At 40.2% G+C, this 16,285-nt stretch overlaps 2 protein-coding genes across 7 annotated transcripts; both read right to left on the minus strand.

The window, feature by feature from the left end:
- Window positions 1–62: 62 nt before the first annotated feature.
- On the minus strand, window positions 63–7,741 carry slc8b1 (solute carrier family 8 member B1). 4 transcript variants are annotated; one of them, XM_025005424.2, is made up of 16 exons: window positions 7,670–7,741; window positions 7,336–7,531; window positions 4,952–5,104; window positions 4,416–4,468; window positions 4,048–4,105; window positions 3,819–3,930; window positions 3,549–3,716; window positions 2,392–2,505; window positions 2,225–2,305; window positions 2,004–2,128; window positions 1,787–1,928; window positions 1,576–1,697; window positions 1,014–1,167; window positions 855–935; window positions 715–779; window positions 63–617 (listed from the first exon to the last, which is right to left on the minus strand). In XM_025005424.2, exons 2-16 carry the CDS (start codon window positions 7,468–7,470, stop codon window positions 429–431), a joined length of 1,752 nt encoding a protein of 583 aa, XP_024861192.1. In that variant the 5' UTR covers window positions 7,471–7,531; window positions 7,670–7,741; the 3' UTR covers window positions 63–428. The 4 variants fall into 4 exon arrangements, with proteins under 4 accessions (XP_024861192.1, XP_017269363.1, XP_024861193.1 ...); XM_017413874.2 differs by lacking the exon at window positions 7,670–7,741 and having other exon boundaries at window positions 3,819–3,924; window positions 7,336–7,663; XM_025005425.1 differs by lacking the exon at window positions 7,670–7,741 and having other exon boundaries at window positions 2,225–2,302; window positions 7,336–7,663.
- Window positions 7,742–8,538: 797 nt separating this feature from the next.
- On the minus strand, window positions 8,539–15,771 carry LOC108234653 (acyl-CoA dehydrogenase family member 11-like). 3 transcript variants are annotated; one of them, XM_037977250.1, is made up of 15 exons: window positions 15,716–15,771; window positions 14,212–14,507; window positions 13,671–13,894; window positions 13,474–13,573; window positions 12,921–13,095; window positions 12,540–12,682; window positions 12,273–12,425; window positions 10,469–10,563; window positions 10,286–10,385; window positions 10,072–10,212; window positions 9,900–9,992; window positions 9,724–9,831; window positions 9,453–9,624; window positions 9,285–9,351; window positions 8,539–9,183 (listed from the first exon to the last, which is right to left on the minus strand). In XM_037977250.1, the coding sequence occupies exons 2-15, from the start codon at window positions 14,491–14,493 to the stop codon at window positions 9,084–9,086; spliced, it is 1,953 nt and encodes a 650-aa protein (XP_037833178.1). In that variant the 5' UTR covers window positions 14,494–14,507; window positions 15,716–15,771; the 3' UTR covers window positions 8,539–9,083. The 3 variants fall into 3 exon arrangements, with proteins under 3 accessions (XP_037833178.1, XP_017269510.1, XP_037833177.1); XM_017414021.2 differs by having other exon boundaries at window positions 12,921–13,038; window positions 14,212–14,510; window positions 15,716–15,764; XM_037977249.1 differs by having other exon boundaries at window positions 14,212–14,510; window positions 15,716–15,764.
- Between the last annotated feature and the right edge of the window lie 514 nt (window positions 15,772–16,285).

Here is a 16,285-nt window from a genome sequence, read left to right on the forward strand (position 1 = left end):
TATTATAAAACTGCTCAGACATCTAAAATAAGAAAAAGAGAAAAGAAAAACTTCTTCCCAAGTTCTCAAAAGCAGCTTTGTTTAAAGTCAAACATTTTTGATTTACAGTATATTCACATTTTTTTAAAATTACATTTCTACATTATTTGTTGTCCCAGCTCCCATGACAGAAACAAGCTGAGTAAAGTAAAAGGCACAGTGTGGTTGTTTCAGTTCTCCCTGAGCAGAAAACTGCTTCTCATTGACACTTGGTTTTACGAGCAGACTGTAGGATGGCTGCAGGCAGTGATAAAATACATCATTAAAGCATGTTTGAACAGTGCAATAAGAGGTGCAGAAGATGATATTCTTCAGCACTCGAGTGTTCATTTCTTCATCCAAAGAGTGAGATTTTATTCTTCAGACTGGCTGGAGGTCCTGGTGTCAGGTCATTTGTGGATTATGCCAAACTCAGTGAGAAGAGCGATGACAAGGAAGACGGCATAGAAGATTAGGAGAAAGATCCCATATTTCCGATTCAGGTGGAACCGGTTCAGGGGAATGATGACAAAAGACAGAACCAAGGACAAACCCAGAGATCCTGCAAGGATCCACGTCAACAGCCCCTCCAATTCAAACTGAGGAGGAAAACAAAACGCAAACATCCGTCATTATAATACAATCCAAAACAATTTTGTAACGATGCTTTATCAGGGAGTTGGAGGCGAAAATTACCTGCACACCAGATTTTGTTTCAATCATCTGCCTCAGACATCCCAGCCCCACGCCGAACAGCATGTCTGAAAGAACTACAGTCAAGGTCGTCTACAGCGCTGACAAGCTGAGTTTTTGCTCAGACATGAAAATAAGGATACTGAAAATGATTCCTCCAAAGCAGGCAGATATAGCCATCCGTGGGTAGCCCTGACGGGCAATGGTGATGTCAGAGAAGCAGTCTGGAAGAAGAGAAATGTCACAGTGTGAGTATTTTTACGTAGTCGCTGGAGAGAATCAGACCTTTGATTCTCAGTTACCTCCAATGCTGTTGCCCCAGGCCAAAAGAGTCAGGCCCAGGACGGTGTTGCTGAGGCTCAGCACCACACCGAGCATGTGCAGAAGGCTGACCACTTCTGAGGCTGCTGCACTGATCAACACTGCGCTCACCACAAAGCCCAAAAGTGCAAAAACCTGAGTGGAAATTGTGACACGGCAAAACAAATTCACTATCACAGCCTGATTAAAACGCTGCAGACCTACAGTAGCAACGATAAGAAAGATTAACTGTAAAGATAAATTATTTATGCAAAATACATAAAATATGTAGCCATGCTTGCAGTAAACTGAATGACCTAACAACTAAATGCTTTCCAGTCAAACTTGCAGGGAATAGAAAAGGGGATTCTTCTAATCTTGGCAATCCTCTATTTGGTTAGAATCATCAATAAATGGTTAAATCGTAGACTAAAAAAGTACACTAGTGAGAGTTATACCTATTTACTCAACTCAAGTCACTTAAAATGGATGGTCCCCTGCACAGTTGGGGTATTATCTGTTTCTGTTTAATTAAAAAAAGAAAAAGAAAAGAAAAACACTCACCGGGTGATATTTGGGGGGACAGTCATTGGTGGTTGTGCAGAAAACAATCGCAGCCAGGAACAGACCCAGCAGCAGGATCAGCAGCCAGACAGGAAACTGACCCTGGATCATTTTATTAGCATCTGAACACAAGTCAGGAGGCAAAAAGTAGCACAATTAGTAGATCACATATTTCTTCTTAGATTGTTTGAACGTTGGATGATGTGCTTACATTCCCCTGACTGGAAGAGGAACACAGACACCAGGGGAGCAGTGATTAGATGGAGGGAGTTTAACGGGCGCCTCCAGTTTTTGTCTTCTTTGTCAGGGTCCACCACGGGGACGCAGAGCAGCAGCAGCACCTCCAGAGGCGTCTGATAGACATACATGACAGCCACAGTTTGAAGAGGATTGCGTCATATCGCTCCACCGAGCAGGTTCGTGCGCACCTTAAGAACTTTAAAGGCTTTCCAGTTCCTTGATTTCCTCCTCCACTTCCTGTTGTCCACCGGATTCAAGGAGCTCAGCAGGATCTGACTCGTGGACTCGGAGTAAGGCATAAGCGGCCTGTACTCTGTGCGGAACAAACACACGTCATGGTTCCAAGTCTGCAGAACACTGGCACACGTTAGCTCAAACGGTACTCCATAAAACTGAGCTGAATTCCCACCGTACTCATGCTGGATCAACCCGTCTGTCAAGGAGGAAGCGATGTCGTCGTCATCAGAGGAGTCAGACGAATTAAACTCTGCTTCAAAGAGAAAAGATATGAATAAATAACTGTGAGAAACTGGTTAGTTATCAGTTCACGCGAGGATCTCAGTATGAAAGTCTAACCTGGAATATGTGGAACACTATCGGTGTCCGTGTTCACAAAGTTTTTTCGTCGATTGTAGATGTAAGCACTGACGATAACGGTCGCAACGTAAACCCCATACAGAGCCAGATAACCTGCAACAGAGAAACAAAGCAGTCAGACTTCGGAGTAAAACCGATAAACATCGATGGTGCAGTTTAATATGCAGAGATGATGAACGTTAATTCTCAAGAGCACAAACTCATTTCATTAATTTCCATCTTTTTGTTTTTGGACATTTTAGGCATTTGTTTTTCTGTGCATTATGATTTAATCTACAAGTTTATTCTTGTAAGGTTTTTAAGTATAAAAACTTTAGAGTGGCCAACAACCCAAGAATATTCAAAAAAATAAACATACAGATGGTCAGAGTGTGCAAATCTTTTTTTCATCACTCAAATGATAAAACTTTGAATCTATTACCAAAAACTTTCATCCAGATTCCAAGCATTTCTTTAGTTAATACCAGTAAATATTTTAATCTATAAGAGTTTAACTTGGGAAACGACATCTGTTTTTGCAACATGCATCTAGAAATATGTAAAGTATTTTTTAAAAGAGCACGTTTGGTGTTGGCGTCTCAGTAAAAAATCTTTTGTAGTTTTACACAGTCGATATGTTGTGGCCGGGTGACTCCTTGAGCCACGCTCACATGTTGGTTTAAGACAGAAAATACTTCAGATTCCAGTCTGGGATATTAGAAGTTGAACAACAAGCAACAAGAAAGCTTTAGCTTTTGTTGAAAGTTATAGTTTTGGGATTCCTGAAGACTAGTTTGTGTAAAACTACACACACCAATATAAAATAGCATTACGTTATTTATGCTGTGAAATGTGATTATTATAGAAGCTATTCGATCTTCTTCCTTACTCTTGTTGCAACTTTTCACTAAATTCAACCCAAATCTTTAGACAGGTCTTTAAATAGCCTGATAACTGGATTACAAACAAACAGAGAGGTACTAAACTGCTGACAGTGGGTGACAGGTCACAGAGGAAGCTGGTTTCTGTCCAATCTACACGGGAACTATCGGCAAACCGTGACAGATGTTACCTGAAGAATTTCTTTGTCGACAGATCAAACGTCTCCAATAAAAACTGATGTAAAATACTCTCCCGGAGTGTGTGTTCATGTGTACCCAGTATTTCTCCCAGCGTCGTAGTCCCTCTGAAGAGCATAACGAAAGTCCAAAACACTGCAGCCATGTAGAAGGTGACGTCCCGCAGAAACGGACGGGAGGCCACAGCGAAAGGTTTGACCAGAGAGACGCCTCCTGCGACGACTGTGGTGACAAATATGCCAGCACCTGCAGGGACACCGACAGTGGGTTCTCAGGTTATATTTAAACGGTGTTTCGTTTATTTATTTCTGAATGCACGTGAGAAAGAGGAAGAGTCTCGCTACGTACCGAATAAGGCTCCGACAGCCAGGCCAGCTGTGTGCGGGCGGGAGAACGCCGCCATGGCACTGAAGATGTCAGGAGCTCCGTTACCCAGAGCGAGAAAGGTCACGCCCTCAGCATGGACAGCAGTTAAGGAAATAAGATCATGCAAAAACACACACACATATATATATATTATTTAACAGCACAGACGGAAGCTGAAAAGAGATCTTTGAAGAGCTCAGAGAAAGGATACAGCCACGTTGTGGGTGAGGTGGAGACTGGAGGAGATGGCTGACAGGTTGGGACAAAAACTGGGTGAGGAAAAAAAACAGATTGACCATAAAACATTAAAACTTACAGAAGTTTCTCTACTTTTCTGCTAAAGTAGTGGAATCTTGTGTAAAGCAAAAATTAAAGGGTAAGGGGGAAAAAGCAGAAGTAACTGTGCTTCCTTTGATAAAACCCAAGCAATAAAAACTCTCTCTGGTCATGTGACTCGTCTTCATGTGACTGTTAAGCTGACAATGCTCTGAGAGCTTGTGCGTGTATGCGTGTGAAGCCAGCATGTGTTCTTTCACACTTTTAGAGAGGGGAAAGGGGGTTATCATGAGAGAAACTTACAACTTCGAAGCAGTGAGTCCGAGAATGACAAACAGAAAAAAGAGCCAGACGATCTGTGGAAACACAAAGTGAGCTCATCGCTTTAATGACACACTAAATGAACAAATATTTAACTCGACTTCGATTCACCCCACTGCTCCCTTCGTTCCCAATCTGCAGAGCTAACTCTCCATAAAAAAGCAACACTTTTTTTTCCTTAGGTTTTGCCTGTGCAGTTTCATTTTTAGTGTTTTCACATGAGAAGTTCCTTAAATGAGTTTGGTTATGATGCAAACTGGGGAAGCTCAAACATCCCAGTGAAATCACTAATACAAAGTGAAATGAGAGGTTTCATTTTAGGTAGGTAGGTACATTTATTTATATAGCACTTTTCAGCACAAGGCGACTCAAAGTGCTTAGATTTTAAATGACTGAACATTCCTGCTTCTCCTACAGTTACATCAACTTCCTCTTTATGTGGTGCCGATTTGCGTGTTTTCTTTGTGCCGTTTTATCTCTTGGTTTCACAGAAAACCAGGCTGGCGTGCAGGCCTTACACAGAGAGTGATGGTAAGAGGAGTCAGGTTGGGCTGTAACAAGCAGAAGGCCAGGTCCAGGTAGTTGATGAAGCCGTCCTCCATCTCACAGTCGGGTGTCTTCTTAACAAATGCACAGCGATCTGTGGCGTTGTACTTCATCACACTGTCACACTGCACATACAAGAAAAAAAAAATCCAACAACCTGTTGGTGTCCGAACAACAGAGTAAAAGCAGAAAGGGCCTTGTCTCTTCTCGTTTCGTTATAATGATTTACCAACATTAAGATAAAGATTTTTCTGTTGAAGCTTCTTAAATTCAAAGTACAACACAAAATACACATGACAAATCTGCAGTACTTTTACTAGAAACTGTTGTACTGCTTTGATCAGACAACACCTTATTGACGACATGGAACACGTGAGCTTATTGTGAAAATGAAAATCCTGTTGCATCTGCATGACTTTTTTTTTTGTTGTCGTTTTGTAATCTGAGATTTTTTTTTCCAGATTTCTACAATGGCCTAATCTCATCAAAGATGTTAAACAGACTGCAGTCACATGGTTAAAATCAGATTTTCACAGCATGATTACCTTACGTAAAATAGATGATAACATGACAATCTTATCAATAGAAATTTTAATTTAAAAAAATGAAATCCATCTGAATTGTTTTACCTCCTGAGACCCAAGCCTTTGTTTGGTGTACATTTTTTCAATGCAATGTTCTCATATGAGGAGGCAGGCTCTCAGGAGGTTAAAGTTTTGATCTAATGATGCTTTTCAGGCAAAGTAATTGCACTAAATATCCAACAATAAGGGGTGGAAAACGCAGCCAGATGAAATGTAAACTATACTAAAAAGCCTCACATCCACTGTAATTAAATACAACATCATGAATATTAAATATATGTTAATATCAATATTTTATTTCCATATATCATTCTGTATTGCAATACATCAAATGTATTTTTTTTATTACTGCATACATAATTTTACCAAAAGTATTCACTAATACATCCAAATTATTAAATTCAGGTGTTCCAATCCCTTCCGTGGCCCCAGGTGTATAAAATCAAGCAGCTAGGCAGGCAAACTGCTTCTACAAACATTTCTCAGGAGCTCAGCCTTCCATCACCAAGTGCAACACAAAGCATCGGATTCAGTGGAGTAAAGCACGCCGCCACTGGACTCTACAGCAGTGGAGACGTGTCCTCTGGAGGGACAGGTCACGCTTCTCTGTCTGACAATCTGATGGACGAGTCTGGATTTGGCTGCTGCCAGGAGAACAGTTCTTGTCTGACTGCATTGTGCCAAGTGTAAAGTTTGGTGGAGGGAGGATTATGGTGTGGGCTTGTTTTTCGGGAGCTGAGCTCGGCTGCTTAGCTACAGTAAAAGGAACTCTTAATGCTTCAGCAAACAAAGACATTTTGGACAATTTTATGCTCCAAACGTTGTGGGAACAGTTTGGGGACAGCTCCTTCCTGTTCCAACATGACTGTGCACCAGTGCACAAAGCAAGGTCCATAAAGACATGGATGAGAGAGTTTGGTGTGGAAGAACTTGACTGGCCTGCAGAGAGTCCTGACCTCAACCTGACAGAACACCTTTGGGATGAATTAGAGCAGAGACTGTGAGCCAGGCCTTCTGTCCAACATCGGTGTCTGACCTCACAAATGAGCTTCTGGAAGAATGGTCAAACATCCCCATAAACACTCCTAAACCTGTGGAAAACCTCTCTAGAAGAGTTAAAGCTGTTACAGCTGCAAAGGGTGGGACAACATCATAATAAACCCTATGTGTGAAGGAAGACAGGCGAATACGTTTGGCAATATGGTGTATCACTTTCATGATTATCAATTAGAATATTGCTGGATTAAATCTTAATCTTAAACATTAGACACCAAAAAGACTAGAATTAACAAAGGAACAAGAGAGAACATCAGTCTGAAGAACATTATCTTGCTGGTTTATATCCTCAACCAGATGACAATCTATAAATAGCTGGCCGTGGATACTGATATGTTTAGACTTCAAGGATTAAATTTCCACAACATCTAAGCACAATGCACCTGAGACCAATAGGTTTAAGTAATTCGGGACCCAGAATAAAGGTCAATTTAACCTTATTGATACATTTTACCAAATGCATTGTCTTCATATAAAACTGTCTGCCATTATATCAAAATCTTGGAGGGTAAAGCACACACTGTCTGTGTATAAGTGACATCTGCCAGGTTGGATGGTGACAGAAACTAGTTTGGACAGATTAAACAGGTTTAATTCACCTGATTAATCGCGTGACAGCTGAGCACAATAAACCCCTAACTGCAGGTATGTAACGCTAACGATTCTCACGCTAAGGCTGAATGTGTATTAGTATGCTATCAAACAGCCTCACCGACCTGATCATCGTTGTTGTTTACGGACATCATGGTCGAAGAGGTTCCGGAGAATCTGACGCCCGTCTGGTTGCTCGCGGCGGCCCGTTGGCTGCACAGCAACGGCAGCAAAAGTGACAGGAAAACACCAGGAGACATGATTAGCGTTATCCTGGAGCCGAGTCCATCCTAGTGCTGATCCACAGCGGACCTGGGAAGCCTAAAAAAAAACACGAGGAGAAACCTAACGTCAACGCGTCATTGCTGTTCAAGTGGCAGCTTCACATGGGCGTGAATAGGTTGTTTTTTTGACACGGAGAGCTCAGATTCAAGTGTTGTCCGAGAACGTCTCATTCACCTCTGAAGCTCCGCCCACTCTTAGCCAACCGGACTGCGCTGCGTTCAAGGACTCCGCAAAAGCTCAGAATTTTAAGAGCTGAAAACAAGACAACAAATACAGTGGATATTTGGATATTTACATTTTACCGCGTGAGCTAGAGTACAAGGACTCTTTTATGTAACATTTTAATCGAGGAAAATGTGTTATCATAAAAATAGTAATAAAAGTAAACGAAAAGTTGCAAAAATTGTATATGCGTTGTGCCATTTTTTTAAACAAGCAATCCTCATACGACATGAAACGGTTCCCAAACTTTTCAGCTTCCGGTCCATCAAATAACAATGGAAGAAGCTCGTGACCCAAAATATTTCCGGTTTGAGTGTGCAAACTTTGCTAATGACCCTTTTAAACAAGGGCATAAATACAATACAAACAACATCAATAACTATTATACAACGTTTATTCATTTATGATCAGAAATCAATTGTTTCATGACCCACAGTGGGTATATATATATAAATCTCCTAAATACAAAAGTAAAAAATATATAAACTGAAAATCTGCTCACTACATATTTAAATCCTGAAATATTAACAAAATTGTCATTATAAAGATCATGATTTCAGCTGTACTTCCAGTTAATCAGTAATCAAATTCTTAATAATTTATACTTTTATTAGGTTTTGCTTAATAAAAACTCTTTTTGTTAAAATGTCATATAACTTATCTGAGATGTGTGTTGGAGACGACACAATATTTGCCTTGAATTGTAACCAGTTAAACTATCAGGATCTAAAATGCCCTCAAAAGTGTTTGAAAGTGTTTACATTTATTTACTAATAACATAAATACATTACCTAGAGAGAAATTGGAAGACTACACCTTGATGTGTATTTAATTTCATTTATTAATTAATCGTTTTTTAAAACAACAACAACAAAAATGTGTGCATCTTTACCATTATTGATTGAGACAAAGCATACTTTGTTACACAAGAAAATAGATCAACAGATTTTACAGAAGTGGACAACAGATGAATTGTCAAAAACCTCTCACACATAGTTCACAATAACCCAAACAACAACCATTACAGGAAGTAAACCTCCTCTAGTATCTGACCTGTGTTCCAGGTGATCTGTTGAACCACTGATGACTGCTTCCTTTTGCCCTTCAACAACTGCAGGACTGATTATGGCTGTGAAAAGCAAACAATTCATACGTACTGCAGTCAAAAGTGCAAATGGAGCATGAAAAGATCCTTCCTGTTAAGCTTATTTAGTACTGAATTTATCTTCTGAATAAAAAAATGTTCTCAGAAATCACAAGCAACAACAAAAAAAGTGAAATTTTGTAATGCCATGTGTCACTATAATACATTTCAGATCAAGCCATGACTTTATCAGTATTCTGTGATTATTCAGTCTTGAATCAGCTACTCATAAACCAGCCCAGCGTCGAGTGATGTGGTTCTGGATTCATAACAGCCGCTCTCTTGTTTAGTCACCACAAGACACAAGTCCTGTTCACACCACCTGATGAAGGAAAATAAAAACAGTATGCTGAGTAAAGGTCAAATATGTGTTTTATTTCTTCTAAAATGTTTAAATGTGTTTGTTTTATTTGTTAAACTTACCTGACAGCTGCATATATGTCATGTGGGGAGGCTTCTTTCCAACAAGCATGGTCAATGAGAAGGGCACCTGTTACCACACAGATAAGAGGTGCACACTGGTAAATAAATACTGCACATGGATTACACATTCCATCTGTACCTGTGTATCTGTACCTGTGTAGTACCTACCTGCGTAGATGCGAGCCAGGCTGTATGCCAGGTCTCTGGCTGCCAGCTCCAGGTAGTTTGGTTCTTTAGAAGCAGCCACCTGAACAAACTTCTCCAGGTCAGACAGAGCATCATCGACTGCTTTCACAGCGGGGGCAAGCGAGGAAACACTGGAGGCGCCTGCAAGCAGCGACTACAAAAAAAATAAGGACAAACTTACCAGTCATTCCTGTTCAACTCAAGCAAATTAAAAGCACTGAACATGCTGCACCGGATCTCTCCTCTTGTTTACCTTGACGCGCGTGAAGTAAGCGTGCAGAACCATTCCTGAGCTACGGGCCACACAGCGCAGCACATCCAGGGACAGAATGTTTGTTGTGCCTTCCCAAATACTCAGCACCTAGAAAAAGAGAATTAGGTGAGCCTAAAGCGTGTAAAAGACGAACAAAATTATGATCCCAAGGTCACCTGTGCATCACGAAGCAAACCAGGCAGCCCAGTATCCTCCATGTAGCCCTGTCCGCCGAAGCTTTCCAAACCCTCCGATATGACAGCTACTGCCTGAGACACAACTCAACAACAAAACAGATATAACACTCAGAATATAATACCTAACCTCACGTTTTTACACGTTGTGCACCTGTTTCCCGGTGTACAGCTTGAGCACGGGGGTAAGCAGACGGAGGAGGTGCTCATCCAGCTGGCTGGCCAGGCCGCTCTCTTCTCGACCCAACAGGCGACACACTTCCATCACCAGGAGAAAAGCTCCGCGAGTCTCCACCTGTGGAAGTCGGGGGGGAAGTGAGGAATGATGGGGAATTAGAGTCCGAGCAGTTTGCCCGCTGCTGCGTCACCTCCATCCTCGCCAGAGTCTGCATGTGCAGCGGGTGGTTTTTAAGAAGCTTCCCAAAGGCAGTGCGGCGAGTGGCATAGTCACGCGCCAACAGGAGAACTCTGCGAAAACACACAAACCCACACGTCAGTTCATCAGCTTACTTGCGGCTTGATTTTAGAAGATGAGTAGAGTGGCGTCCTGCCTTCTCATCGCAGCCGCTGCGCTGACACTGTTGTGAATCCTGGTTATGGTCAGCATGTTAGCTATGGACGCAACACCCCTCCCTTCCTCTGAGAGCTGTTGTTGGAGAAAACAAGTCTGAATATTGAGAATTTAGAAACGTTTGATGTCAAAGCTAAACAGAGTTTTACCAGAAAGACTAAATGATGACAAGTGTTTTCTGTAAAACGAGAAGTATTTCAAACTGAAACAGGTTGTTACAGAACAGCTGAAAGAAAACATCCTGTCTAGAAATGTTGAAAAGTCTGAAGTAACCTTGATGATGTTCAGCTTCTCACGAGGGAGTTTTTCAGTATAAATAAGCGCTGCCACTGAAATCCATTTAGTATGCTGTCAATAAGTTGTACTTTCTTAAAATATAAAGCTCAAAGTGACAGAAATTGATTAAAAAATAAAAACAACTGTAAAGCAGTGAAACCCCTCTGAGGTATTTAATCACATTTCCATCTCACACGTATTGTGTAATTTACTTTTAGTGCAACATGCTTAAATTGGTGGATTTTTTTACTAACTACACGCAGTCTCTGCACTGCTATTAATTAAGTTAGGACTATATTAATTTAAAAAAATAAAAAAAAGAAACCTAAGCAGAGCGATTATAAATAAGAACTTAACGCCTTTTCTGGTACCTGAGTGCTATTTTCCTAAACTGGAAATGCATTTTCCTGGACTCAACTAACACAGAAGCTATTCATATGAATAAATGTTTATCAAAACTAAATGAGAGCTGGAAAAACTGTAATCTACAGAAAACGTCTTCATCATGCTTACAGTTGCTCTTTTCCTGACTGAATTATTCAGATCTCAGTCGACAGAGGCAGAGGGTTTAATTTCAGCACATCTAGTGGCTTAGCTGCATATTGTAACTAACATTATGCATCCTTCAAAACTCTACCTCTCTAAGCAAATCTGTCCGGCACATTTTGATCGATTTCTAACTATAATTTTTGTGTTTTTTCTTCAGTACCATTGCTAAAAAAACGCACACACAGAAGCAAGAGGGGCAGAGAGCCAGCCTCCTTCCACCAGCACCCATCTAAGCTAGTTTTCTATTACTCCATTAGCTGAGTTAGAAGTTCAGTCCTGATTAAGGGGTTTAGCTCACTAGGTTCAAGTTTAGGGTAGAAACTGTGCGGTGTCTGGTTTCAACGCCATGCTGTTTTGAAACCATTTACTCCATTTTAACTGTGGGTCTGACATGGGCTGGTGTTTCAGGATAGTTTCCTCTAAATCTGATTGGGCAAGAAGCCTGAAGTAAACAACACGTTTTAGGCAGATGCTTCCTTGAGAGGCTACAAAACACGTCACCGTTTCTCAACTATGAATCACATCTCACTGTACCAGTACACCCTCAGATCAAAGATGTCAAAATAAGCTAAAAATAGAAGTGTAGCATTTCCTCAAAACCAGCCATTCACTGATTTTAATCTCATACCCACTGACTAACACTTGAACAGTTCCTCCTGCTGTTGCAACCTCTGCCACTCCCTTCAGTTGCAGACAAATACCTTTCTCAGAAGTAGAAGCATAATCAAAGCAGGTTAGTATAATTGGACAGCGACATATTAAACAAAGAGTAAATAGTTTTGATTCTTCTTGTGGTCAACAGCTCTTTGTTAGGATGACTGTAAAGTTTCCAAAGGGCAGACTAACACCAGAGAGGTGGCATAAGCAAAGTGAACTAACTTGATTTTGTTGTAACACATCTGCAATAGGAAGAGAATAAGTTTCATCATGAGTGCAACGAACAACTGGGTGTAACTGACTCTGTATGCAGGCAGGCCATCCAGCAGTAACTCAGCGGTCGGCAACTGTCTCGTTCCCAGCTTCTCCTTCAGCCTCTGAACTTCTATTCCCCTCAGTCGGCCGTCCTCATCTCGACTCACCTCTGCGTAAAACAGAGACAGCCCCCTGCTGCCCTGTGAAACAGAGGCCCGCACGAATCAGTGAAATTTTACTGAGTGTTTTTTTGTTTTGTTTTAATATGTGGCAACAGATAACAGCGGGGTGCAGCTGGCAGAAGTCAGCAGTACCGGTGTGGTAGCTCCCGTTCTGTCCTGCACTCTTGCTAAAGTAAGAGTCATATCTGCGTCCGTGGCAGACGTAAACCACTTGAAGCCGTGTAGTTTGTATGAGCCATCTGTTTGGGGAACAGCCACCGTCTCAGTGCCACTGCCTGAGGATAGCGAGAGGAAACAGAAAGCAGCAGCTCTGAGGATTCACACGAATCAGATTCTGTGTAGATAACAATTTTAATCTAACAATAAAATGGAACATAATGGTTACATTTTCATCAGTTTCTCTTTGTAAAACCTAAATAAATGTTGTGGGATTTAACTGTCTCAGTTCAGGGTTGTTCTTCTGTTAGATGAAGGTGATGCTGAGTCACATGAAAGAAAAATTTCACTACTGACCCACATCGGATCCTCCCTGTCTCTCAGTCATCCACTGTCCAGATGTCCAGAAATGTTCAGGCTGACGGCTGATCAGACGACTGTAGGCTTCTTCTACAGGTGGTGAAACACCTAAGGACTTCACAAACACACACACACACACACACACACACACACACACACACACACACACACACTCACACATATATCCAGGCAATCAGTCATACAACTTACCTGATAAATAATCTCTAAAACAATAAATAAACTAAGACACACAGCACAGAATTTGGCGTTACTGAGAGCATTAGTTAGTGAACTCTCTATAATCTTCACAAATTAAACTTTGGATTTAGTATTTATTATTGAAGAGACACGAAAAATAGAAATTCTGCACTTCATTAAACACAATGATGATCCAAAGTTTGAATGTTTTCACAACTAACCACAGATTTGTGTTGGTATTAGGTCAAAAAAGTGTAATCAGTAAGACAGTTTGCAGCTGAATATAAAGGTTTATTATAGGTTTATAGAAGAGTACACTGCAGTATGTTCATCATGTTAGTTTTTAAGTTACCTGGATGACTTTTGCAGCTCCATCAGTCATGGCCAAAGGGCAGGTGTAGAGACCAGATGAGGGGCAATAAATGTACAACTTGCTCATCTGATAAACACGACTGGAACACAAAATGTATCCAAAAAAACAGGTTATTGAACTGAAAACATTTGAGCCAAATTTGAAAAAAAAATTTTTTTAAAGTGCAACAACCTCACCTCCACTCCCCAAATAATTTCTCATAAGCAATGGCAACCAGTCCTTCTTGTGCCGACAGGTCTTTCATGCGTTTCCAGGCCTCAGAGGTCACAATGTGGTCCACTCTCCGACCCCAGGGGTCAAAATGCACCAGGCGTGGAGGGTTGACCTCACACTCTCTGCCCCATGTGTCCACTTCTTTGACCATACGCTGTCCAAACGCACTCAAGTCTGAAAAAACTGCCTGTCAGCAATTAAATACATAGAAAAATCAGTTTGGTTGTTAAAAGTTATCTGAAATTGAAGTCTTTTCAGCTGGAAAAAAAAACTGTGCTTGGGATGCAATTTTCTTTAAGACTAGGTATGTATTTTAGTTAGAAAATGAATTACTTGATGCTGTCAAGGCAGAACTAAAGATAAATAGATATCGCATAAACTAAGTCTACATTTAAAAAACACAAGAATCATGCCCTCCGTCTTTATAGCTACTAAATTATTTTCCTCATGTATTACTGAAATGTCAGAAGCGTTATACTGTTGGGTAGATTCTGTTTGGTATACCTCCTCAGGCAGGTGTCTCCTGAGGTATCCTTTGAGCAAGGCATCCTCCAGAAATGGGTTCTTCAGGACTGGTTGGTCCTGAAAGAAAGAGCCTATCTTGGCTCTGCTGAACGATAGGTCACCTGCTGCTGCCTCCCAGAGTTGTTCTTCATCAGATTTTCTTGTGCCTGCTTCAGTTGCACTTGCTGTTCTGATGTGGACGAGTGGGCGGGAAACACCACGCCGCAACCTGCAGCAGCCGGCAGATACGCGTCTGCTCAGGAGGGCTGAATACACCGACATGGCTTAGGATCTGCCTGCTGAATACAGGCAAGAGTCAATACAGTGATGTTACAGGAAGAACCCAGCAGGGATTGTTTACACTTTGTAAATCTGAAAATATTAATGCTTAGGAATATCAGTTAAATATATGTTTTTGCTTAAAAACTAGTTTAGTAAACACAAGTTTGCTATTTTATTATTATTTACAAGTTTGAACACTTTGAGAGAGATTAAAACACAATAGATTTGTTTCCCAGACAGCTGCTGCCCCATGTATCTTACGTTACACAATCCAAATCAGAGAAAAGCGGGCTATTACAGAAAAGCACAAATCTAGTTTAGAAAGGTAAAATGATAGTAGTATGGTAACTATGGTTCTTATATTAACTTTGATTTTTATGTCATCGCTGACAGTATAGACAGAAGATATTCTATGTTTTCTTATTTTCTGCATTCAGTGCTGGAACTCATTTAACAAAAATGTACCTTTGTGCGCTGCCATTCATTATTACAATGAATAAAAGATGTTCTGGCATTAAAAATATGAAGCATTCAAGGTGTTATTTTGTCCCATTCTTCCTGCCTCCACACCATCAGATGTGCATAAATTCCACAAATTTGCTATTTGGGACAATTCTGTACTCAAAACTTCTCATATGTAGTTTTTTCTAAATCTAAAGGATGGCAGTATGTGTTGCTCAAAAGCCCTGTGTGCCTTTCTGCAATAATCAACATCACCTCTGAATGAAGTTATCATAAAAGTCCAGTGAAGCTGCATTTGTGAAAAAGAGATACAAAATACTGTGTCTATAAGGTTAAAAAAAGAGAGTAAAAGTACTATTTGTTTTGTTTAACCAGTTAGGTGTTAATAAAACAATATAATACCTATAATAGAAGTAAACAATACAAGTGGGTCAAAGTTCACTCGACTCTGTTTTAAAACAGATCATCACTACTCATTTGTACCACATTTTATTTAAAATGTAATCCATAATCTGGTAATTAAAACAGCTGACATTCAGACTGTTAGCTTATCTTTGTTGTGTATTTGGTGCTTTACAATTTGACAGTATTTTACACAGCAAGCAGCAAACACGACGAAGCGGTGTTTTTTAGAAGCAGTAGACGTCTTGGTTAAAGGCAGTGATTTCCAAAATGTTACTGATCTTTTCATTCACACTGAACCATTTCAAAGTCAAACTTTAAGGTTTTACAGATGTAAACAACGAGCAAACAAGCTTACCGGACGTTAGCTTAACTTCAACAGCGACACCTTCAAAATAAGAGTCCTCATTTCCGGTTACATGAACAACGCTGTTTAGCAGCATAAATGTCAGATTGGTTGTCTTTGAGATGAATAAAGATAAGCATTTTAAAAATAGTAAATACACACACTAATGATGCTGTAGCATGATGTCAGGTAAACCTTCCAGGGTCTAAGTTCAACCTTTAAATTGCTCCTTTGATAGCTGCTGTAATGTGACTAAGATAAAGATTTATTTAAGAAGAACTAATAAATATCAAGCAGACAAATGTAACAGCCCTCAAAGTAGGATTTGGGATAATTTTTGGATCCTTCCATGTATTTATGCAGTCCCAGCTCTGATAGATTACTGGTCAAATGAGCCAAATAATAATAATAATAAAAAAACAATCAGAAATGCTAAATGTTTCATTACTTTTAGTTGTGATTTCATTCTACAGAAACAATGCAATCCTTATTCAATTAAAATAACTGCCTTTAATATTATTGGGATAATCTACAAAATATATCATCATGGATTGTTAAAAGATACATCACTAAGTTACACAA

The sequence above is a fragment of the Kryptolebias marmoratus genome, linkage group LG1 (assembly GCF_001649575.2).
Source record: "Kryptolebias marmoratus isolate JLee-2015 linkage group LG1, ASM164957v2, whole genome shotgun sequence".
In the NCBI taxonomy this organism is placed as follows: Eukaryota; Metazoa; Chordata; class Actinopteri; order Cyprinodontiformes; family Rivulidae; genus Kryptolebias; species Kryptolebias marmoratus.